This window comes from Chiloscyllium punctatum, chromosome 20, assembly GCF_047496795.1.
Source record: "Chiloscyllium punctatum isolate Juve2018m chromosome 20, sChiPun1.3, whole genome shotgun sequence".
NCBI lineage: Eukaryota > Metazoa > Chordata > Chondrichthyes > Orectolobiformes > Hemiscylliidae > Chiloscyllium > Chiloscyllium punctatum.
In genome coordinates, this window is record NC_092758.1 from 29,822,822 (window position 1) to 29,848,772 (window position 25,951).

General features: G+C 40.0%; 1 protein-coding gene across 1 annotated transcript in view; it reads left to right on the forward strand.

The window, feature by feature from the left end:
- Positions 1-24,733, forward strand: part of LOC140491996 (PDZ and LIM domain protein 4-like) — a 125,722-nt gene extending 100,989 nt beyond the window's left edge. Inside the window, exons 4-7 of the mRNA XM_072590570.1 lie at positions 6,028-6,215; positions 11,559-11,716; positions 14,913-15,033; positions 17,329-24,733. Coding sequence (XP_072446671.1) covers positions 6,028-6,215; positions 11,559-11,716; positions 14,913-15,033; positions 17,329-17,524 — 663 coding nt within the window. The 3' untranslated portion in view covers positions 17,525-24,733. The remainder of the gene's footprint in view (positions 1-6,027; positions 6,216-11,558; positions 11,717-14,912; positions 15,034-17,328) is intronic.
- Positions 24,734-25,951: the final 1,218 nt, after the last annotated feature.

A 25,951-nucleotide genomic window follows, 5' to 3' on the forward strand; every position in this document is an offset into this window, starting at 1 on the left:
TAAGTATTTTGTTTTGAAAATTGACCAAGATATCTTATGTAATTCCTAAGAGTATCATAAAAATATTGCTGGCAGAGAGCTTAATTTTAAAAAAGAGAAAAGGCGAGAGGGAGCAATCAGTTCCTGGATCCATGACAAATCTTTTCAAATTTCCAATAAAGTATCCAATTTTCAGATCTGTGTATTGCAGCTATATCTTGTTCTTGCTGTGCGCCCAAATGTGAAACTGTTTTATCCTGAAACAATGCATTTATTTCTGAGATTAATATAGCCTGACTCTCCCTGGTTCAGTGGTTCAGCCTGCATCTCTATAATAACAAGCATCAGCTGCATTTAGAAGGAACAAGCAGCTGCTTTCTGACATTGGAGAGGAATCACTGAGTAATGGCACTGACTTCTTTAAAAAAAAAATTCTGATCTCATCTGTTATGTGTTTTAAAGCATAAAATTGGAAGTGGGTGGAAGAATTTAAACAAATATGTTTAAACTTCCTGAATAAGCCTATGCTTTATGACCACATGGTAACATTTCTGGTTTGTAAAATGGTGATTCTCTTTCCATCAGAGAAAGGTAAAGTATATAAAGTGAGCTTGTGCCTCTGTGTAAGGAATAAGATTACTAGCTCTTTATTAGCAGATGCTAATTAAATTTCTCAAATTAATAATAATTCCCACTTCTCTATCCTGATTGCTTTATTTGCCCCCTTTTCCCCACAACTCATATTTTCCCTACTTCCTTTTTCTGAAGGTAGGGACTCCTATTGGTTGAATTCCATTTGAGTCTGCAACCTTGCATTGCATGCGCTGACTGTTCATAAATATTGCCAACATGACGTTAAGTGTTAGCAAGTTATTCATCAAAGGAGTGAGAGAGCGAGACCATGACTCTGACCTATTGGCTTCTTGCCCATTATCTACATTTGCACTTTCCAGTGCACCTAGTATTAGATTTGGTCAGGAACAGCACCCCCACCTCCATTCTCCTTGCCTGTCTCTCACCAGTCTCCCTGTATGACGATCGTTCAAATTTGTTGTACTTCTTCTCCTGTTGATTTTTGGCTGGGATATGGGAGTTTACCGATACGTCAGACTGAATAATATATTTGGTGGCCCATGCCCACTGAACCATCAAGAGTTAAATTCATTCTTCTGTGTAGTATTGAAGCTGAATGTGATGCAGATGTGGAAGCAAATGATTTGTTTTGGAATTTGCACAGCTGGGAGGTTGCTAGTTTTCAGTTAGGGTAACATAATGAAAACCAAAGATTGGTAACAGTAACAGTGCATTTAATGATGGAAATATTGCACATCTCTTGAATACGTTCCACTATTCACTTGTTATTAGATTTGACACTGAGTCTGCAGTTGTTTGACCTATTTCATTTCTGAGATATTTTACATTTGTCAATATTAAGCATTTGCTTGCTCCCTAATTATGCCCCAGCTAAGGTGTTTTCCATAGGATTTAGCTACATTTTGCTACATCATCGAAGTTGTTACTTGTTAATGTGGACCATTGCACTGTCGTCAGGTCAGGTAGAATCTTGTCTTCATCCTTCCTGTGTAGGCATGAAATATCTTTTGGCAGTTGTTGTGTTTCAATTAGAAGTGTGAAAAATGGTTGATTTTCATCCACCACAGCCTTCTCTGATGTACACCAGTTAAATGCAATGAAGGTGAAGATGTCAGCTATCTTGGAGCTGCAGTGAGGCTTGGAAGAATGAAGACAGAAAATGTTTGAAAGTCAAAGAAAATGTTCATTTGATACTTTGAACATCCCAAATCATTGCTGTGAAACTTTAAGCGGAAGAGTTCAAATATGAAGTGCCAAGGAAAATGGCACAAATTTGGGAGGGAAAAACACACCCAAGGGGTAGAATTTAAAGCTGCTAGCTGCAGAATTGAACTGTGGTTTGGGAATCTTTTTTGCACTGAAGCAGGCTTTACTCTACTTCAACTATATTGCTAGCAAATCCTCATCCAGGTTTCATGACTAAGTGTAGACCTGATGACTAACTACATCTGCCACTCCATGGAGGAGTGCTACTTAGGGGGCCCCAGCTGAGATCTATTGCATTCATTTTCTTTTCAAGACTAGAAACAGCTAAAATGCAAAGAATGTCCACCATTGGCACTTCATCTACCACAGCAGGAAAACAAGCTGACTAGCTCGGTCATATGCCCGAAACATCGACTCTCCTGCTCCGCGGATGCTGCCTGACCTGCTGTGCTTTACCAGCACCACACACTCGACTCTGATCTCCAGCATCTGCAGTCCTCACTTGCTCCTACCTCTGTGTCTCTGCTTGCTCAAAGGTAGTATCGCATTGAAGTATTGGAGGCAAAAAAGATAGACTTCCCTATTGCACAAGGAGATTTATTGATGCTTTTATAAAATGTCAGTCTTGTAATAAAAATATGAATGTTTTAATGAATCGAATGCTATTTTAAGTTTCCTTGTCCAGCCATCTCCATTCTTGCTACTAGAATTCCAAATGAATACTAGAACATCAGGATGATAATCTGACCAGAGTGGAAGATGAGCAAAGGGCTTGAATGTGATGGAAGGATTTTTGGGTGACTGGAATAGGAAGGCATAGCATCCAAGTGCTGTATGGCTTTACACATGGAGGTAACAGAATTGTTTGTGAGTCAGTTGTAGGCTTTTCTAGAAGCTGAGTGCATGGTTACAAGCATACTGGTCACATCAGGCTGCTTTCTTTATAAGAGGATGCAAGGTGATCAGCAGCTTGTTCCTGCTGTAGCCCAATTCCTCTTTGCAGCACCACATAGTTCCAGATACAGCAGACTGTTATCTTTTTGGGCAAAGCGTGAAATAGAGGAATGTCTAGAAAATTGAAGTGAAATGAAAGTGTTGGGATTACTCAGCATGTTCTCTTAAATTCTCTTTCTAAATTTAACATTTCAGGTCACTGAGTTTTAAATGGAGAGAAAAGGATAGCCTAAGTAAATTCCAGTCAGTGAGCCTTAGCTTGGTGATAAGAAAGTTCTTGGAAAAGTACAGAAGAACAGGATAAATCTTCACTGAGGTAGACACAGATTTAGTCTATGATAACATTAATTTGTTAAGGGAAGATTATCATTGATATTTCTTTGGGGAGATAATAAGGATTTAGTCAGATTTTAGTATATACAGATTTCAACCAGAAAATGTCCCATATGGCATCCAGGCAATCTAAGTGTGTTCAATATATATCCGTTGCATGATACTATGATCTTTTGCTATGAATTCTGTGTCTTATGACTCTCCCTATTAGTTACCTGATGAAGGAACAGTGCTCTGAAAGCTAGTACTTCCAAATAAACATATTGGACTGTAACCTGGTACTGTGATTTTTAATTCGAGGCAAAAGTAGTAAGTTCAATGCAAAATGGCCTAGAGGCAGGTGCAAAGCTAAATGGTCCAGGTGTGTTTTTGTGACTGGAAGGCTGGTTCCACTGTGGTTTTCAGGGCTTGATAGTAGGTCCTTACTTGTTATGAATAGTGTGTCTGGACTTGAACCTTAAAGATAAAATTGAGAAGTTTACACATCATACATCACACTAAAAGAAAGATATATTATCAGTAGAGAGGAGATTTGTGACCTAGACTGGAGGATTTTAGTTATGAATAAAGATAGGGTGCCTAGGATTGTTTTACTTGGAACAGAGGAGACCTGACCGAATCATTTATAATTTATAAAATAAAGTAGCTAGGAAGACCTTATTTTCCATGATTGAGGGACTCCTGTCCAGGAGGTATAAATATAAGATGATTGGAGGTGTAAGAAGGATTCAAAAGAATTTTGTTTTTCCCCATTAGATTGGTGGGATCTGCAATGTTCTTCCCTGAAAGATTGGTAGAGGCAGAAACCTTCACATTTTAAATGTACTTGGATGTGCATGGGAAATGCCATTATCTACAAGGATCCAGTCAAAGTGCTAGTGGTACAAGGCTGGATGGCTACTTGTCAACGAGTCATGGGTGTGATGGTCAAATGGCCTTTTTCCATGCTGTAACTTTGTTATTTATTTCATTGCTTCGTCAGGATGCCAGGTCATTCTGGACAAACTTATTCCATGTTGAAGGGCAACCCTGGTCCACCTGAACACCTGAATCATGCCTTCAACAAACTGATGGCTTACTTAATGATCACCTTTTTGTGGTCATGTGGTTCCTGTAAGTTTCATGCATTAGGGATAGGGATCCTCTCTTTTGTCATCAGAAGGAAGTCTTCATCTTCAAAGAGCCCCCATTAACTCTGGAAGTGCAAAGACTTCTAGGGGGTGTGACCATTTAAGAATGAAGGATTGATAGCAATGTTTGATGATATCTTAGATTAAACTCCATGAAGCTCTTTCAGTGGTCACGTACAAGCTGAGTATTTAGGAAAATCCTTTGATTGAAAAACACTTTCAGACGATGTGAATGCATCTTGATTATGATGTGTGACCTCTGTCTACCTAAGGGGGCACAGTTTCTGTGGCAAATGGTACCCTGTGCATCTAACTGGCCTCATCAATATGAACTCACTAAGTAGCAAACATGGCATTTTCCTGCAGGCCAGCAGCAGATCATGCAATTCTTCAGTTATGGCCAGCAGAAAACTGGAAGGAGCTGGGTTTGAAGAAACTTGGTAGTTGTGATGACCTTGAAGTCATTGGCAGTCCACCTGGATCTATTAGACAGCAGCCATGTTCCAGGAGGCTATGGCCTTCCATGAATTAATGCCTGAGACACTTGTTGTTAGTGCTACTGCACATAGTGTTGTTGGTGTTACTGCTTCTCTTGTGTGCCTCAGCTACACTGAGCAGGTGGTAGGGAAGTAGAGATCAAAGCTGAGTTTTGCAGAGCAAAATGGAAATTAAGTATAAAACGGGAAAACTATAGTCACAGATCAGATCTTACAGAACAATGTTTTCAACTAGGTAAGAATCAGTTAAGTGCTTTCACTCCTTTAAAAGGCATCCAAGCTGATCTGTTTTAATGAGCAATAAATTCCCACTCGACTCCCACCTTGTTCCTGAAAAATTCACATAGGTCAGAAAACCCATGTGCTAGTTGTTAATGGGTTAAAGGCTGCATTTGTTAACTGGTAAGCATTTCCATTTCGTATCTTATGGCTCCAATGGGATTTAACCGGTTGATGACTGGTTGGTTTGAAAGGACAGACAGCAGTATGCAAAGAGAGAGGCCAGTAATTATATTAACTAGAGTGATGGCTTGAAGGATTGATAATAGGGTATCCAAAATTGAGTTTGTGCAGGAGATGGGCTATCGTTCCAATTCCCCTCTTTGTCTACTCAACTGGCAAATGCAAAAGGCAAATTCGGATCATCAACAATCGCGCTATTTTCTTTGCCTTGAGTCAGATATGAAGTTTTTCGCAAGATCTAAAAGTAGAGAGTGAAAAGATTTCGTTATTTTCCACATGACTGTCCCTCTTCAGGCTGAGTACTAATATTCCACATATTTAAAAGATATGGTAATGCCTGCTCTAACTGCGTCATTGAACACCATGCTTGACCTTTTTTAAACCACATCATTTACATTTTTTAACATTTCCAGAATGCGCTATTATTAATGGAAGTGGAAGTAATTTCTAAATATTTTCCAACTAATTTCTGGGTCATTGCAGTACCATCCATTCTGTTAAAGAAAGACAGCTGCAGATATAACATGTGACATGTGCTTTTACTCTCAGAGCATTGATTTGATGTTTATTACTGTCATAGTTGTCAGTACAGTACAGCTGAAAGGTTTTTTTTTCCTCTTGAAGGCATTAAGAGGAAAGCGATACTTTGCCCTAATGATCCCCACTAGGAACAGGGGATTAAAAGCTAGTCAGCACATGTAACAACCAGATAAAAGCTTGAATACTTTGGCCTGAAAAATGCTAAGGAAGAATTGAATGACTTGTTCATGCAAAGTGCAACGATACATTGAGAACCTAATATTCCTTAAGAATGCAATTACATGCTTTATGCAGTCCAAGATTTATCTTTCCTTTCCTTTCCTGTGCTGCAGGATTACAAACTCATTGGAAGTTCAAGTAACAGAAAGCCGATGCCATTTGCGGTTGGTACAAACATAAGTGAAGCCAAACAGACAGCAAGTACACAGTACAACACTCCTTCTGCACTCTATACCAATGACAATGTAAATCACACTTTGCAGAAGCAAATGAGTGGTCTTCATGTTACCTCTCCTCAGCAGTAAGTATATCTTGATCACTGCAAAATAAGATTACCAATCCTCTTTGTAAATATGGGATGGTGGAAAAGTCATTAGACCGAGTTTTCTGGTTGTTCTTTTCTCCCTTTTTAAATTTTCCTGAGCATTGTGTTCTTCTCATAGCTGCCTATTATCAACTTGCTTCAGCTTTCGGAACTCTCCTTTCTATCCTTGAAGTATCTGTTCAGAAATTACAAATTAATTGCAAAACCTGATTTTCACAAGTTTAGTCAAGTTTGGAAGTCCTGTTGTGGTTGTACAAGATGTTGGTGCAGCCTCGTGTGGAGTAGCGTGACCAATTCTGATTGCCTTGTTACCGAAAGATATCATCAAGCTGAAAGGAGTTCAGAAAAGATTTACCATGATGTTGTTGAGAATAGAAATTCTAGGGAGAGACTGGACAGGCTGGGAGATTTTTCGCTGGAGTATAAAAGGTTGAGTAACCTTAGAGGTTTCTAAAATCATGAGGAGTATAGGTAAGATGCATGGCAGGTGTCTTTTCCCTGTGGTGGGGAATTTTAAGACCAGCTTGCATATTTTTCAAATGTGAGGAGAAAGATTTTAAAGGAGGCTAGAGACAACTCTTTTTACACACACTAGTTTTTGTGTAGAATGAACTTCCAGAGGATGTGGTTGATGCGGGTGTAGTTACATTTAAAAGACATATTGGGTAAGTATGAATAAGGTTTGGAGAGATATGGGCCTAGCGCAGGCAGTTGGGATTAGTTTAGTTTGGGATTATGGTTGGCATGGACTGATGGAACCAAAGGGTCTGTTTCCATGCTGTATGACTCTCCATGAATTACTCCTAGCCTCAAAATTTGATTGAAAGGTGAGTTGGAAAAGTAAATGCCGATACTGTATATCTGAAGTTACTTGGACAAATGGAACATACAAGAGGTTGACAATCGATTTTTGAATCCACATTCCCCCATGAAAACAGGAATGGAGCTGGTGACCTTTTTCTTATGGCTTGCATGGCTCAATTCCAACTAAACCATCGATCGTTTGTTTGTTTGTGATTTGACAGTGGCAATCTGCAACCACAGCAAGTAGAATTGAAGTTTGTTTTGTAGTTTTTCTGATGCTTTATTAATTTGTTGGATTTTTTTCATTAAGTGAGAATTAAGTGGACAGCCATTCCAACTCTGAAAGAGAATTGAAAATTCACTTGAATTTTCATAAAACTATATATTTTAGCTGCTGTATAACTGCAGAAGGTCTTGTGTTCAGTTCTCTATTTGTGCTAATATTCTGCTCCGATAATTAGGGATTGAGACGTTGATTTATAATCGCTAATTCGTAACTTCAATTAGAGTATGTGTTGAATGTGAACACCAAATTATTGCAATAAAATAGCTTTCTGACACTAGCTCACGTGCAAATTGGCAATTTTTGAAGCATGATTGGTGCCACATGGAACTATGTCTCAGCAGGAGAAAGTAAATAAACAAAGAAGCTTTGACTTTATTTTCCCCCCCAGGCAGTTGTAAAGTACAGAAAGCTGACAAAGCTGGTGTTCCATGTATTAAACTCTAACTTTACTGAGCAAAACTAGCATTTTAGCACAACATGCACTCAGCTCTAAGAATCAACTTCATTTGGATTTATGACGTGTGTTTTATTGGAATGATTTTCCCTGAAGTGGTCTCTGATTCTTGAATAGAGGACAATATGTCTGAAGTCTCTTTTTCCATCCTGATAATTGATGGCCAACAGATGCTTCACTGTTTTTTTTTCCTTTTCTTTTTGATTGTACAAAGCATTAAATAATTCTGTCCTTTCAATAAATTAACAAAATCGAAATCCAAACAAAAATGTTTTTGAATATTGCGCCTTACAATTCAGCGACCTGACAGTTGTGTGAGTTTATACAAGTTTTGTCTTTGGCTCTTTCTCATTTTACTTCTTTTTACTTAAAGTATACTGCAGGTAAATAAAATTGCATTTGCCTTGCTAATACTAGTTATCCTTCTCCTGCCAGCTTTCCATCATATCCTGAACAATGGATTTATTGTTCAAGGCTTTGGTAACCCTACATTACCTCTCCATGTGAGTTTAGATGTAGATTTGTTGGCAAGCTGCTCAATGACTGGTAACATTTAGCCTAGTCCTGTCCTCACACAACATTGAATATGTAGACGCAGCAAGGACTGTCATCTTAACAGAAGAACATCTGGCCAATTTACTCCACTCATCCCGCAAAACCCTTGCCAACAAGGCCAAATTCAGCAGAAATCAGAAAATGCCTGAGGTCAAACTTGAGACATCAGCGTCATACAGCTTGGAAACATATACCCCTTTGGTCCAACTAGTCTATGCTGACCATATTCCCAAACTAAACCAGTCCTGTTTCCCTGTATTTTGCCCAAATCCTTCCGAATCTTTCCTGTTCATTTACTTCTCCAAATGTTGTAACTGTATCTACATCCGTAATTTCCTCTGGCAGTTCATTTCCCCACACAAACTGCTCTGTGTTTTTCAGAAAAAAAGCCTTTCATGTCTCTTCTTGTTGAAAATATGCCCCTTAGTTCTGAACTTGCCCACCTTAGGGGGAAAAAAACGTTGCTATTCACCACCTTGTGTGCCCCTCATGACTTTATAAAACCTCTTAGGGTCACCCCTCAACATCCTACACTCCAGTTTTTAAAAAGTGGTTCCAGCCTATTTTTATAACTCATTGGATTTTATTATAATTCCTTTTAAGGAGCTGAGCTAGAATATACTAATTTTGAAGATGATCAAAATTGCACGTTTATATTTATGTTTGTGTTTTTTCTCTCCTATTCTCTCTCGGTGGAATTTTATAGTATCCAGTATCTCAGTTCCATCTGAAGAGCCAGTGAGAAATCTCTGATGCCTCTTTTGCAGCTGGACAATATGCCCGTCATTGTTTAAAAGATTCTGAATGAAAGGTGGTTCAGTGTTGTCAGCACGGACATCCACAGCCACCTTCCGCTTGGCTGTCTTTGCCAGTTGGGATGGCTTTCTGTTGCTATCCCTGGGGATAAAGCACTTTCCGACTCTTGGAAAAACTTCAGGAGTATTTCTTGGAAGGCATTGCTAAAACGCAATGCTGCGTTTTGCTTGGTCTCTGATATCTTCGGGAAGGTTGGAGGATAATGAGCAGCGATTGAGTGATATTGCCTGGTTTTAGAGAATCAAGTCCTGTCTGGGTACCTCTATAAATACAGAGCCCAGAGGTTGGAACTCAGAACTCCACTGCAGAGTGTCCTGCATATACCTGTGTGCAAATATGTAATGATCTGAGAAGAGCATTATCAATGTTAGAGCCTGACCCACCCCAAGCTGAAATCCTTCTCTTAGCCCCACCTCCATAACTGGTCTCAAAAAGACATGAATCCACCCATGGTTAAATGGCATAGTCCTGTTCCAACATTTCTAATTCAATGTACTATGTTTACTGCTTTGAATCCAGTCTCCTGGACACAGAGGAAACCAAACATACAACAAGTGACTGGATTTGCTCAGTAAAACAGAGTCTGCAAGGAAGAGCCTGAACTTCTGATTTATTTTGTCTTTTATTGTCCATCCCATTCCCATTCTGATCTCTTTTTGACTTATTTTGATTTATGCTCCACACAAATTTAAGGAATGACCAATCTTTTGATTAAGCACATTGCAGCCTTGCACCTTTAACTTTTTTGATTTCAACAAATTTAGAACATAATCACCGGTTTAATTGTTGGATACTGCTGTAGGGTAATGGTTTCTGCTGTGACCATTTACACCTCCCTGAGCCCATCCTTTATTTAACAATTCTGCAATCACCCACAGCCCCGTTTCCTTCATAACACCATTTCTGTTAGAAACATGGGCTGTACATCATAGACGAACTCATCCCACAAGGGGTGAACTCAGATTAGGAACCTTCCAACCACAAGGGATGAACTCAGATTTCTCCAGTTTCCTCATTTCCCCTCCCCCCCACCTTGTCTCAGTCCCAACCCTCGAACTCAGCACCACCTTCCTAACCTGCAATCTTTTTCCTGACCTCTCTGACCCCACCCCCACTCCAGCCTATCACCCTCACCTTAACCTCCTTCCATCTATCACATTTTGAACGCCCCTCCTCCCTACCTTTTATCTTAGCCTGCTTGGCACACTTTTCTCATTCCTGAAGAAGGGCTCATGCCCGAAACGTTGATTCTCCTGCTCCTTGGATGCTGCCTGATCTGCTGCGCTCTTCCAGCAACACATTTTCAGCTCTGATCTCCAGCCTCTGCAATCCTCACTTTCTCCCCGTACATCATGGAAACAGGCTCTTCAGTCAAACTCGTCCATGCCAACCAGGTGTCCCAACCCAATCTAGTCCCATTTGCCAGCATTTGGTCCATATCCCTTTAAACCCTTCCTATCCATGTATCCATCTAGATGCCTTTTAAATGTTGTAATTGTACTAGCCTCCACCACTTCCTCTGGCAATTCATTCCATACACGCACCATCATCTGCTTGGAAAGGTTGCTCCTTAGGTCCCTTTTAAATCTTTTCCCCCCTCACCCTAAACCTGTGCCTTCTAGTATTGGATTCCCCACCCAGGAAAAAGACCTTGTCTACTTTTCCTATCCATGCTCCTCATGATTTTACGAAGCTCTATAATATCACCCCTCAGCCTCTGATACTCAAGGGAAAACAGTCCCGGCCTATTAAGCCTCTCCCTATAGCTCAAAGCCTCCAACCCTGGCAACATCCTTGTCAATCTTTTCTGAACCCTTGTTGTTGTATCATTTGTTTCTCTACCCTACAACAGATTTCCCTTTTATTTCCTCCCTCTCCTAACATTTATGCCTGGTTTTTGTTTATAAACTGTTAAATCTGATTTTTTTTTTCTTATGGAAGATCATCAACCTAGAATGTTTAACACTGTTGCTCTTTCCACAGATTGAGTATTGTTTTACTTTGTTTCCAACATCTGTGGTATTTTAATTCCTCTTAGTTTTTTTTTTCATCTGACTGGCTGGCTTTTTCACTGTCTTCTAACTTTGAGTCTCCCTCTTGCATATTTTGGAGAGAGATTTGTGTCCTGCATGGTCAATCCCTTTGCTAATGAGTCACCATGGATTCACCATACAACAAACGCTGCAGTGTAACCAGAACTGGGTGAGCAGATTTACACAATCTGCACATTTCAATACAAGAATATTATGTTGTCTGTTGGTGGGTATCATTTTCAGAATTGCAGGATGAAAAATGATATTGGCTCATTTCAATCAAGTTAATTGTAAAAATCTATTCTAAAATTCTAGTAATGTGTTAATTGATCTCTGCATATTTAATGCCTGAGGTTTTTGTTTTCGACCAGCATTGATCCACCAAAGTTATCACCAAAGCTGTGGAACGAGATCGACACTGAATCAGATGTTTATAAGATGCTTCAGGATGGTGAGGAGCCAGCTTCAGAACCTAAACAGTCTGGTTCTTTCAAAATACTGCAGGGCCTGCTGGAAGCAGAGCAGACAGGTATTGTCTAGTGAACGAATGAACTTTGATCCATTGTATCTTATGATCAAATTGCTTTTTGCTAGTTCTTCAAACATATCAAAGTTCAGTATGTTGGTGGAGCAAGGTTTATTTCAGACAGGAGAAAGTGAGGACTGCAGATGCTGGAAACCAAAGTTGAAAAACGTGCTGCTGGAAAAACACAGCAGGGCAAGCAACATCTGAGGAGCAGGAGAATTGACGTTTCGGGCATAAGAAGGGCTTATGCCCGAAACGTCGATTCTCCTGCTCCTCGGATGCTGCCTGGCCTGCTGTGTTTCTCCAGCACCACATTTTTTATTTCAGATAACCAGGTTACACAATCCAGTGAATAAATTATCCTAACAACCATCTGAGATACACAGGACACATGTGGTAAAACTTTATTACAATATTGCTTCCTTAAATTCAGATTCTTACATCCATCCTGCCCAAGCCACCCCTCGATCAAACTGGTCCCACTCCTTCTATGTGTAATTCTCCTGGTTTGGCTGGACGGACTGAGAGAAAACATTGTTGTGCCCACTCTACTTTTTTTTTCTCTTTCTTTCCACTAATCAACACTACCCCATTGTTGCCACCACCTATCCATTCATAGCTCTGTGTGCTTCAAATGTTCCAGATCTCCTCCAGGCAGCACTCACTGAATCAACCCAACAATGAGCTTAGAAAGGTACAAATGAATGAAAAGTGATTGATTAGGAAAACTGTTTACAGCAGATTTTCAGACAGCAGCAGTAATGCAGTTAGGGTGGCATGGTGGCTCAGTGGTCTGCACTGCTGCCTCGCAGCACCAGGGACCTAGGTTTATTTCCACCCTCTGGCGACTGTGTGGAGTTTGCACATTCTCCCCATGTCTCTGTGGCTTTCCTTTGGGTGCTCCGGTTTCCCCCCACAGCCCAGAAATGTGCACGTTAGGCAGATTGGCCATGCTACTTTGCCCTTTAGTGTCCAGAGATGTGCAGGCTAGATAGATTCACTAGAGGGAAATACAGGGGTAGGGCTGGTGGGTCTGAGTGGGATGCTCTTCGGAGTGGCCTGCTTCCACACTAGGCGTTCTGTACTGAAAGTCTCTTTTACCACCTTTTTATTTGAATCATTTTTGAATGACCAATAGAGAAAACAAAATTTGGTCTCTAAATTGTTGAACTCCTACTGTTGCAAAGTCTACACCATTTGTTAAAAGAAACTGACTCTTCATCGATTTTCTTTAAATAATAAGGAATAGAGAGAATCTTTTATTGAAGAATGTACTTTTGTTCTTTGTACATAATTTTTTTTATAACAAGTCATAACTTTGGTGGGCTAACGAGGTGATCACTTCCATCGTTCCTTCAACCACAAAATCAGGAGCTAATAAAACTCCTCAGCCTGGATTTTGTGGGGTGATTTTGTGATTGAACTATCTGTTTTCACTGTCGGTCTTCTTTTGAAACTGGAGTGTCTTCAGAAACTAGTTCAGGTAAAGGTACAACTCTGTCCTTCACCTCACTGTCTCATGATGCTTTGAGCAGACCTCCCATGCTTAAACCCTCCACACCTCCACCCCAGACAGAAACCCGATAAAACATTACACCTTCTTCAGACAGATGTAACTGTGTTTTCAATGATATTCTGAATAGCATGTATGGCTGAAGAGACCCTTACTGTTTTGAGGAAGGGTCACTGGACCTGAAACATTAACTCTTGATTTCTTTTCAAAGGTGCTTCCAGACTTGCTGAGCTTTTCCAGCAATTTCAGTTTTTATCCCTTTTAAAAACCTGCATTACTAAGTTCTTGAAACCTGATTAGGAAATTTTGTGAACAGTTTTAGATCAGAGATTTTCATCATATTTCAGCTTCTCACTTCACCCTAAGTATCCCAATCTTTATCTTGCTATGTGCACATTTGTTTTTAAAATGATTTAATTTCAGTGGCTTTCTTCTTGGTTGGTTGCCTTGGGTTTTTTTTTTAAATATGATTGGCTGTTTGGACAACTTGATGATATTACTCCAGCTCCAGTCATAGAATCCTGGATAAAGAAGTGTTTAGTGAGAGTTCTTGTCAGATCAGCGTTCTCTTGGGCTTTTTGTTTTTTTTTGGAAACCAGCTGTCAGACTTGTTGTTTGGTGCTGAGTGCTGAATTGAATGCAGCAAGCTACAATGGCCAAAAATGTAAGTGAGAGGGCTAGCGTGGGATTGCTGGGTACCGGCTTGTGGGGCTGTCAGTTAGGCTTCCAAATCAGCCAGTTGGCACTCACGAAACCGGCAACATTGCAACTTAATGGTTGCTTAGAAACTCAGTGGGAGCAGCATGTGTTTCCAAACCTTTGGAAGGCTGCTGTTGGGATTGCCTTGACTTTCTGGACTTTTAGTGATCTATTGTGAAAAGAAACTGTGCCAAATTGATAGAGCTGTCACCATACAGGACAGTAGACTCTGAACCTGTGAAAGCCACCCACTGCCTTGCCTCTCGACTTGCCACCCACGCCATGACTCTCATTCACTGCTCCCCAAGTGCTCCATCCCCAACATTGGTCTCGCATACCTGATGAACCTGGGATCTAATGGATCCCAGTCCACCAGAACTAGTGCATTGTAGCCAGAATCCATTGCTTCCACAGGTATTTGTGGGATGAAGAGCTGCTAGCCTCCGATTAGCCAACAGCTTTTGGCTGGTGGTACTGCTGCTGCTGAGAGGGCTTCATTCACAGAAGTCCCACTGGTGGCTGCTGAAGTTGCCTGAAAGGCACTTGATTCCATTGACCCTTACCTATGGAATTGACAGAGGCTTCTTATCAGTTCTCCATGTGGTTGACATGTAGCCTACAGGAATCTCAATTTCCCAACCAATGTTTCAGGCCTTGTTCCAAATCATAATTATGGACATTACTGGAACCCCTCAGGTGTGCAGTAGAATTTTACATTTTCTACTGCAATGCTGACGTTGCTAACTGAAAATTATTTTGAACAGTAAGTGATAATTTGCATATTGACAACATACATAATCTCTTTCAATAGTAAGTCATGTTTTAACCAAATAAATAGACTTGCAGTTTAAAAATGGAGAGTGCATAATTGACAGCTAGCCATGTTTTGGGCTACCTTTTTTAATGTGTGCCTATTTAGAATTGTAACTTGTAAAATCCAAACCTCAATTCAGTTCTCAACATATGATTCTGTAAAATTTCTTGTAGGTGAAAAAAATGAAAGGCCAGCTATCACCAAAAGTGTGAAATCTCCTGTAACAAAGTTCAACAATTCTGCACCCACACTACAGAAGTTACCGCAGTGCATTAGATGTGAGACAGGCATAGTGTAAGTATGAAAAACTTCTGTAGGGCATTAAAGTTTGGTGCATGCTAAGTTGGCTGAACTCAGTTGTATGATGCTAACCTGGACTAATTTTGAAAAAAAAGAGAGATTGTTTTTGAGTTTCCAAACCTGACTACATCCAGTACTCTGTACAGGGATAACAGAGTATGGGATTGGCTTCAGGGTTTCTCATTAATCTTAGCCTACAAGTGTGCAAACTCTGACCCTTAAATGAATGGAAGCTTGGTTGCTGGGATTCAGATTGTGGGTGGGGGAGGGGCAGGGGTAGGTGAATGGGTGAAATGTTAATTTGAGTATAGTGATATGCATTGCAGTGGAGTGTTGAAGGCAGTAGGACAAGTAGATAAAATAGTTAAGGAGACATGTGGGAAACATGTCATTATTAGTCAGAGTATTGAATACAAAAGCAGGGAGGTTATTATGGAGTCATATATAACTTTAGTTTGGTAACAGCTAGAGTACAGTGTGTAATTCTAGTCACCACGCTATGGTACTAGAGAGAGTGAAGAGGGGATTCTGGACTGGATCGACTCAGCTATGAGGAGACAGTAGATAAACTGAGGCTGTTTTGTTTCGAGCCAAGAAGGCTGAGAGGTATAAGCAGGGTAGAAAGGGAGAAACCTTTCGTTTTTAGGGGAGGGGTCAATAACAAGGGGACAAGTTTAAGGTAAGGAGCAGGAAGGTTGGAGGGAATTCGAGGAAATTTGATTTTCACCCAGAGAGTTGTGTATTTGGAGCTTGCTCCCTAAAAGAATGGCTGAGGCGGGAACTGTCCAGGCATTTGAGAACTTTTTAAATGGGTTCTTGAAACCTTATTGCATATAAGGCTACGGGCCAAGTGCAGAAAAATGGGACATAAATGGATAGCGGTGTTTTATTTCTGGTCCAAACATGTTAGTCCAAAGGGCCTCTTTCAATGCTATGAAAATGCTGTGGCTGTATAACCATGACAGAGAACAGCTGTTGGATTTTTCAGTGTTGTGATGAAATATTTATTTTCTCATTGTTCTTGCCAACACTTTTTGGGATTAATATTAATATAGTTGTGCATTTTGGTTGGAAAAATAGAGGCATGAACTAGGGGAAAGGCTTTAGAAACGAAGGGACTTGGGAGTCCTGTTCAGGATTCTCTTAACGTTAACATGCAGGTTCATTGGGTAGCCAGAAAGGCAAATGCAATGTTAGCATTAATTTCAACAGAGCTAGAGTACAAGGGCAGGGATGTACCACTGAGGCTGTTTAAGGCTGTGGCCAGACCACATTTGGAATATTGTGAGCAGGTTTTTGGACTAGTATCTGAGGATGGATGTGCTGGCCTTTGAGGGATTTCAGAATGAGGTTTACAAGAATTATTCCAAGGATGAAGAGCTTGCCATGTGAGGAATGGTTGAGGACTCTGGGATAGTACTCAATGGAGTTTAGAGGATTAAGAGGAAATCTCACTGAGACTTACAGAATACTGAAAGGCCTGGATAGAGTGGATGTGGAGAAGACCTTTCCACTCAAGAGACTAGAACCTGAGGGCACAGCCTCAGCATGAATGGACAATCCTTCGGAGGTGAGATGTGGAGAGGGTGGTGAATCTGTGAAACTCATTGCTGCAAGAAGAGTGTGCAGGCCAAACTATTGAGTGTATGTAAGACAGAGCTAGGTTCTTGATTGGTGAGGGGATCAAGGGTGATAGGGAGAAAGGCTGTAGAATGGGGTTGAGAAACATATCAACCATGATCAAACTGTGGAGCACACTCAGTGAGCAGAATAGCCTAATTCTGCTCCTATTATCTAATGGTCATATGGGGTGCAGCTCTAACAACACTAAAGCTTGACATCAAAGCAGCCTGCTTGGTTGGAGTGTTTGAAAAGCTCTTGTTTACTTCTGTGTTCTCAAGTAGTGGCTTCTTAGCCCTATTCCATTATCCAAGATGTGATCAGTAAATTTCATCCTTTTTTGACTGAAACAACGTTAGGTTTAATCAGAGTAAATACTTCAATATTTCAACTTGATGTTCATTACGTTCACTGACAGTAGTGTGAAACAAATATGCCTTGTACTTGGTTTAGTTTTGGCTTTTGAGTTATTTCATAAAGCAAGGAAAATTTTTGTTAGTTCTTCTGAGTAATGTCTCTGTCTGCCTGTCTCTGTCTGCCTGTCTCTGTCTGCCTGTCTCTGTCTGCCTGTCTCTGTCTGCCTGTCTCTGTCTGCCTGTCTCTGTCTGCCTGTCTCTGTCTGCCTGTCTCTGTCTCGTGCGCTTGACATTTTCCTTTTGCTTTTTCCAGTGGGGCTGTTGTTAAGGCACGAGAGAAGTTGTACCACCCAGCGTGTTTCATGTGTTCTGACTGTGGATTAAACCTGAAGCAGAAAGGCTACTTCTTCATCGAAGAGCAACTATACTGTGAGACCCATGCAAAAGCAAGAGTACAGCCACCAGAGGGATATGAAGTCGTAGCTGTGTATCCCAATTCCAGAGTATAAGCTTGAAACATGTGCCTTCCGGATTTTTTGTATTTAAAAAGAATTAAAACTAACTTTTTCTTTGCCTTTTTGGATTCTGAATGAGACTGTGTGCCATAATTTAAATTTCAGTTAGTATTCAAGCCATACCTAGAACCAGAAAAGCCACACGTACAGGACTGATACATGTTAATTGTTTCAAATTGGACTGCATCATAAATCCTTACCAAAGGACTTCAAACAAATAGTGTTATTGAACAAAATAAAAACCAAAAGAACTGCAGATGCTGTAAGTCAGAAACAAGAAGCAGAAATTACTGGAAAAGCTCAGGAGATGTGACAGGATCTGTGGAGAGAAATCAGAGTTAATGTTTCGGGTTGGGTGACCTTACTTCAGAACTAGGTTCTGGGGAAGGGTCACTTGACCTGAAATGTTAAGTCTGATTTCTCTCCACAGATGCTGCCCGGACTGCTGAGCTTTTCCATTGTTGAACACGTTTTGCAAAGATTACCTGTCTGAGATCAAATAACTTGATTATGAAGTGAAATAGTAGCTTTGCACCACCACTCCAAGTCACATCAGAAAATTCAGTGCACTCCGTGTAGGAACTGTATTTGGGACCTTGTACTTTCTCTGAATTTAGCATCTTTTGTTTAGAACAAAATTCTGCTTCTGTAAAATGAGGATTTGGTCAGATTTGTTTTCATTCGGTTTAAGCCAAAAGCTCAGACCAAATGTGTGGCACGGAATCTTCTTTAAAATTCTAGCTTTTGTTTTTCAGAAGTGTGACTAAACCAGTACCTTTCCAAGTGGCTGTTTTTCCACATCTAGGCAGAAATGTTTAATTAATTATTAAGCAAACGTACACAGGAAAACGGTAATTCATACGTCTGCAAGATCTGGTGGTGTGTTCACTGTGGCTAGAATATGAGTGAAATAAATTCTGGTTATGAGGATGCAGAGACCTTTTTGTGGAGAGCTAGAAGAGAGCAGATATAGTTTGCTATTATTGATGACTGTAGTCTTTTAGACAAACATCTACTATGTGCTGCATTCTTTCAAATGATGAACACTGCTTGCATCAAGGAACTAATCATATTGATTTTCATATAACAATAAGCTGATGTATTTTTGCTCAATTGGATTGCACAGGAAATTAATTTTATCTTGTGCTTTACTGCAAGTTAACGTGGATCATTAGCCTTAACATTGGACTTTTTGTTTCTTGTTTGACTAACAGTGTATGTTGTGATACACTAATTTTCACCTAATCTTTAGGTGAGTAAGTGGGGGGGGCAATATAAATGTCCAGTCCACCTGTTGAGTAAGTTTTATATGCAGAGGGACCCGAGCTGGATTTTTGTTGTGCTGAGAGTATAAACAAAATAAATAGAAATAAGAATAGTATAAGAGTAGTCAGCAAATAGGAACTGAATTGGGATTGACTTACTGCCAATTAAGGTTATGTAAAACATTTTTATGTTGTGTATATTAAATAATAATAAGTCAATGAAGTTGCCACCAGCAGGTGGAATGAGATGTGCATGACTGGGGATATTGTTGCTGAACACTCTATCTGATCCCTGCTAGAAGTTCTGTTAGTAATTTCCATTTGAGACTGAATTATTTGCAGCAGCTCATTTCAAGTGAATGCCTCATTTCTAATACATGTTGTATGTCAACAAGGGCATTGTAATTGCCTCCTTATTTTCCTGATGTTTGGCTGGAAATACTTTTCATTCAATGTATGTAGAAGTTAAACCATAAGAGACTCAAGTTTGTATTTTAGGTCAATGCTTTTTAAATCACTTTTTAAAATATAGTTCTTACAAGTTTGGAAGATTTTGCCTTTTTTTTCTATTTGTATCAGATCACAAGGAAGGTCATTTTGTCAGAAGATAAATGATAATATAAATGCCACAGAAAAATAAATTATGAAGAAAAGTTTTTCATTGGATTGCAGAATGAACTGCCTCTTTATAGTGAAGCACGTGGCTCTCCAACTGATTTCATGATAATGTTTACTGTTCATTTCAGAATTGGGCTGAAGTAATTCACAAGAGACTGTATCCTCATCAGTGCCTTGTCCTTTGCTTGCGTTTTTTTAAATACATGCTTAGGGCTTCATTTAAATTCTCTGCTAAACTTTGCTATGTAAAACTTGCCTTAATGCCTTTGAGCATGGATTGATGTGGGGTATGCAAATTTGTACTGAGATTTAGCTCTGAAAGGGTCGTAAATTAAAATGTTAGCTACTTAATTCATCTGTTGCTTGTGTAATATTTGATATTGTCTGCCGTTTTGCTTGATTGTATGTAGGTAGTGGAGGGAGAAGTGAATGAGTGTGATAGAAAGAGTAGGAAAATAAAGCTGTATGCTTCAGAAAATCGGTGACTTCATATATTCCATAGTGTCTCTACTTTCGATGACAATTTCCAGCTGGTTTCTTCAAAGTGGCTTCCGAGCTTTTTGTATTAAGATGCCCTACTTTCAAGCATGTCTCTTTTGGTTACTCGTTTTACATTGCAGAGAAGTTGAGCTGAAATAATGAAAGTACCTGGAGAAAATATGTGGGACTGAATCTTGTAGGCAGCTGAGCATTTAGGCTCTGGTGGGGATTCTGATAGATTTAGATGAGGAGTCTGGTGAGACATATCTTGACATCGGAAGCAATTTGTATCTTTTATGCATTTGCCAAGTAGTGAAGCAGGTTTTGCTAAATGCCTTATTAATGCTGTAGCCCAATTTATTAATGTTCTACTTCCTATGTTACCAATATGCCATGTAAGCTGGACACCACAAATTCTCAACAGGGAGATCAGAACGGGCGCCATCTACTTCAGCTTGCCGCTGGCAGTGACCAGCTTCCATGTTGCTCAACAACCAATAGCATCTCAGCAGGATCCTATGGGTAGCCATCAACTGGCCACACCCCTCATCTATGAGCATGACCATCTGATGTTTGCCAACTCCTCATGACCATCATGCCATCTCTTTGATCGACTTGCAGACTGCTTAGGAAGCACAGACATTCATTGCAGGATTAACCAATAATGAGCATTGAAAGCCTACAGCAGAAACACTTCATGCACACAGGGATAGGCAACAAGCTCTCAGGTTGGAGCAGGCTGCATCTTGGGGCCACACACTTGTTCTCTCAATGCTCACTCACTTAACTTGCCCACCTGGGCATACAAGGCTATTGCCCAAGTGCTGGCACATAGTATTAGAATAATTTGCTGTTTCTTTAACTGTTTGGGGGTGCAATGGACAAAAGGGTCTTTTTTGCCTTGTAGATCTCTGATGGTAGGGTTGAAGTTTCAGTTCTGCTGTTTACATCATTTGCAGGAGTCCCCTTAAGTATTGTCAGGGTGATGTACTGCATTATCTTGGTGTTGTGTTCTGCACAAAGGGAGCAGGCAGCAATGCACTGTGATAGATGCTGAACAAGGGAATGGGAGCAGTTGTCCAAGGAGAAGGATGAGGATGCTGAGTTGGATGAATATGACCTTGTGCATGATGAAACTCAGCTGAGTTGGGTGCAACAAACCTGGCAGGACCTGATTGACATCCATTTTCAGTAGCTGAGAGCTGGCTGCTGAAAATCATGGAATATAAAAGAGTCTTTGCCAAGCAAATCCTGGCATGATCATCTGGTAGGGGCAGGGAGGAAAGTGAACTGCAGCCTCTGTTAGTTTTGTCTGTGTTCATTTTTGTTACATTTTCCCAAATATTGCCTGTATTGAAGTTCTCCGATTGGAAAATGACAAGATGCAGATGTCCAGTGGGCATTAGGGACATAATAGTGACTTAGCGAGGGTATTTATAAGGAATGTAGCTGAAGACAAGTAAACTGAAAGGTGTGCTGTTAAACAGTGATGAGGCACGAGAGGGTTTGTATATGTGAGGCTGTATCTATGGCCCGTGAGCTTTGTGATAGCTTTGCCATTATGCTGTCTGTGATAGGCAATGCCAGATTGCCAACGTTTGTCCAAATGCACAGTGGTCTTTTTAAAGATGACGCAGGTTCAAGCGATATCAATTTTGAAACTGTGAGTGGCAAGTTGTTCTGGAACAGTGTAAGATCAGGGTAGAATTTAAAGTGTGGGATGCCTAACCTGAGGTAAATAGTTAATAAGTAGAGCTTGCTAAGAATATGAAAGCAATCTCCTCCCCAAAAAAAGCTTGATTACTATTAAAACGTAGAACATGGAAAAATACAGTACAGACCAGGCCCTTTGGCCCACGGTGTTGTGCTGAGGTTTAATACTAATGTAAAATATAATAACTGAACCTACGCACCCCTCAACTCACTGCTCTCCATGTGCCTGTCCAGCAGTTGCTTTAATGTCCCTAATGACTCTGCTTCCACTATCACTGCTGGCAATGCATTCCATGCATTCACAACTCTCTGCGTAAAGAACCTGCCTCTGGCATCTCCTCTATACCTTTCTCCTAATATCTTCAAACTATGACCCCTCGTACCTGTCAATCCTGCCCTGGGGAAAAGTCTCTAGCTATTGACTCTATCTATTCCACTCATTATCTTGTACACCTCGATCAGGTCTCCTCTTTTCCTCCTTCTCTCCAGAGAGAAAAGTCCGAGCTTTTTCAACCTTTCTTCATAAGGCAAGCCCTCCAGTCCAGGCACCATCCTGGTAAACCTTCATTGCACCCTCTCCAGAGCCTCTGTATCTTTCCTATAATAGTGCGACCAGAACTGGATACAATATTCCAAGTGTGATCTCACCAGGGTTTGATAGAGCTTGTACACTTAGCCAAAGCAAAATAAGCTTCAGCCCATGAGTTTAGATATGAATGGAAGTGGTAAAGTTTGTGGCATGCAGTTGCTGCTACTTGATTGAAAATGTAATGCTGTGACTTTTTAATGTAGGCTGGCAAACTGACAGATTAATTTTGGGTCCTGATCCTGTTCGCAAACTGGTTACCTCATGCGCTAAGTTCCAGTGGAAAATAGCTAATTGGCCAGGAGGCCAACTTGGCTCCCAATTTGTGTCATCTAGTATCTCCGGGCAGTGAGAGTTGCCAACTAGGCATCAGGAGCAGAAGCAGACAGTCGCCATGCTTCCACCTCCTTTTCCCTCTTTTCCACCCCCACCCCCGCTGCCAGTCCTTTAAAAATACAGCACTATCCCAGAGGAATCAGAATTCCAGTGCTACTACTTAGACCACTGTTTTCATTACCTACCCTCACTACATCCTAAGGCTGTGGAATAATGATCTACTATTTCATCTTTATTTGACTTTCGTAGCTTGGTCTTCTGTGGTGAGAACAGCATTGACATCATCTCCATGCTGGCTCATCCTGTGTACTTAGTATGACTTGACTTTGTGGTTAGTGTGTTGGAATGTCAATGAAGCAATCTTATTGGTCACACTCCATACAGCAATATCTTTTTACTGTTGTAACAAATTCAAAGGTTTAGAGGCTCCTGCTCCCCCATTTGTAGTAGTAGTCTTTGAGGAAAAACCCAAAAGAATTGAATATGCCTTTCCTACTGAATGTTCTGGAGACTAGCTTAATTAGGTGAATGCACAGCAAACTCCTGAAATGTAATGTGCCAGTCATTAAAAGCTTGGCTCTAAGTGAAATTTCTGCTGCTTTAATACAGGATTTTTATAGATTGTGGCTGGAAGTTATTATTGTAAGCTGTACTTGCGCATGAGTGAAATTCGGGTTGAAATTTTTTTAAATAAAAATGCCTGTGATATTCTTTTAGAACTGCATGATGCACTTAATGGTTATAAACCATTTTACTTTCAGCATAAATATTCAGTTGTAATACAAATAGAATTTCAATAATCTGATATTGTACAAAAGTTTTGCATGCCTCTCCAGGTGACTGACTGACTGGTGCCAGCATTAAGGACAGGTATGTTGGTAAAGATTGTAGTTACTGGGTGGCTAGCAATGAAGTACAAGTTCATCTGAATGCTGCCTGAAACTCTCAGCTGGATTAGCACTTATTAAGACGTTAACAACATTCTGCATTTTATTTCGCACTGCTACAAGTAAATAAAATAAGCTCTTAAGAAAAATGTGTTAGAAAGTACAGTAGATCAATAAATGAGAGAGAAAGTGAAAGGAATGTAATGGACTATGTAAATCACATGCCGACATAGTATTCCAGACAAAAGATTACTCAAATAGCAAATCCATTAGCTCCTCTTTCAATGTGACATATTTATTATGCTCTACATCTCCTTTTTCGCTTCAAACTGATGATTCCTTTTAAAATAAAGGTTTTCTATTCAAGTAGGATCTTATTAGATTTGATTTGTTTAAGCAATTTGTGACTGAATTAATGCTTTAGTGTGGAATCACATCTGTTGATATGCTTGATTTATTGTCCTGTCATTTTCAAATTTTGGGAAGTTAACCATTCCTGGAGCTGCACTCCAGCACCTGAAGGTGAAATTTTCAATACCTATTATACTGCTGGCAGGATTTCAAAGGGCATAGTTTGTAACCAGCTGGCTGCATGTGAGACCTGTCAGCAATGCAGGGATGTGAACAATTCTTCAGCATATATGCAGCACACAAAAAAATAGTATGTGCCTCGAGGGAGAAAAATTGATAATTTAGTTTCAATTTTTTTTCTGTAGTTTGTCAAAATCATATAATTGTGGGTGATTTATTACATTTGTGTCAAGAACGTGATCTGACTAATGTTCAAGATTTGTCAACAATTTCCCAAAATTTTGCTGATTTAAATTAAAGTACCATTTTCCTTCCATTCTATCAGCAGGAAATGGGTCTGCACAGCAGTGTAAATAGAGCCAAGGTTTTCATATGCTTGTCAAAAATTCTGTTTAATTCTATTGCAAAAGTATTGCACTATCCTGAAACATCAGATTTTCTGCTAATTTTGTACAGACTAGTAATATTGTGCTTCAAGTAACTGAATTCCATGTGTTTGACTATCTTTACCACACAGATTACTGGAGACATGAGTTTTGTTGTTTCTTACAGCCTGTCCTCATTCATGATTTCTGATGACAATTATATACAGTGTATGCTGTGTTCTTGTATTTTACAACATTTGATGTAATCTACATGCATTCCTAGTTCAAGTTTAAAACTAGTTTCTGAATAGCCTTTTACAGCTTTTTACAAAGTATCCTGTTTTTTCTTTCATCTTTTGCTAAGAAGTTGCATAATTATGTTACTAATTATTGCTCGAATAAAACCATAAATGTAAACGATATTCATTGCCTTCATGTTTTATTTCTCTATCTTGGTTTTATACCCTTTTCTCATGGAGGTCTTTAATTACGCTGAAATGTGGCAACAACTACTTTGCATATACATATAGTAGGAACAAGATGGTAGATGGGGAAAGAGTAGGTCCATTCGAGGACAAAGGAGGGAATTTATTATGCCGGAGGAAATGGTAAGGTTCTTTTAATGATGCTCAGCATCCGTACTCTTCAAGGAGAAGAACACAGATGATGGTAAGATAAGTGAGGGCATGTTGATGCTCTCGGGCATGTTAATGTTGAGGGGGAAGTATTGATTGTCTCAAAGCATTTAAGGTAGATAAGTCCACAGAGCAAGATGGGATCTATCCCAGGATACAAAGAAAGGAGATTGCTGGGGCTGTGACAGTACTTTTTAGCCACGTGCAAGTATGGAGAAGAATGAAGAATAGTCAATGTTATTCCTTTAAGAAGGGCAACAGAGATAATCCATGGATTTATAAACTGGCGAGCCTTCAATCAATGGTAGAGAAATTTATTGGCGAAGTTTATTAGAGACAAGGTTTGGAAAATAATTAACTTTTTAAGGATCGTGTGGTTTTGTGCAGGGGAGGACTTGTCTCTCAAATTTGAGGTTGTTTTTGAGCATGAAATGAAGAAGACTTGAGGATAGGAAAGTAGATGTTGTCTAGGTGGACTTCACTAAAGCATTTGACAAGGTTTCTCATGGTAGGCTGATCAAGAAGGTTAGGTCACATGGAATCCACGATAAATTGGCAAGTTGAACAAAATTGACTTTGTCATTGAAGAAGAGGGTAGTTGTGCAAGGGTGTTTTTTTTTAAATGGAGGCCTGTGACCAGTGGTGTTCCACCAGGATCAGTGCTGGGACCTTTGTTTCCTATATATAATACATAGAGGAAAGTTTACAGTAAATGGCAAGATCCTTGGGAGTATTGATATACTGAGGGACATTAGGGTACAGGTCCACAGCTTCCTGAGAGAGGTGATCCAAGTGGATAAAGTGGTGAAGGCATACAGCATGCTTGCCTTTATTGGCATTGAGTAAAAATGTTGACAAATCATGTTGCAGCCTTGGGACTGCAGTTAGGTCACATTTGGAGTATTGTGTGCAGTTCTGGTTGCCACACTGTTGGAGGGATGTGGAGGTTTTGGAAAAGGTACAAAAGAGGTTTACCAGGATGTTGCCTTGACTTGAATGTATCAG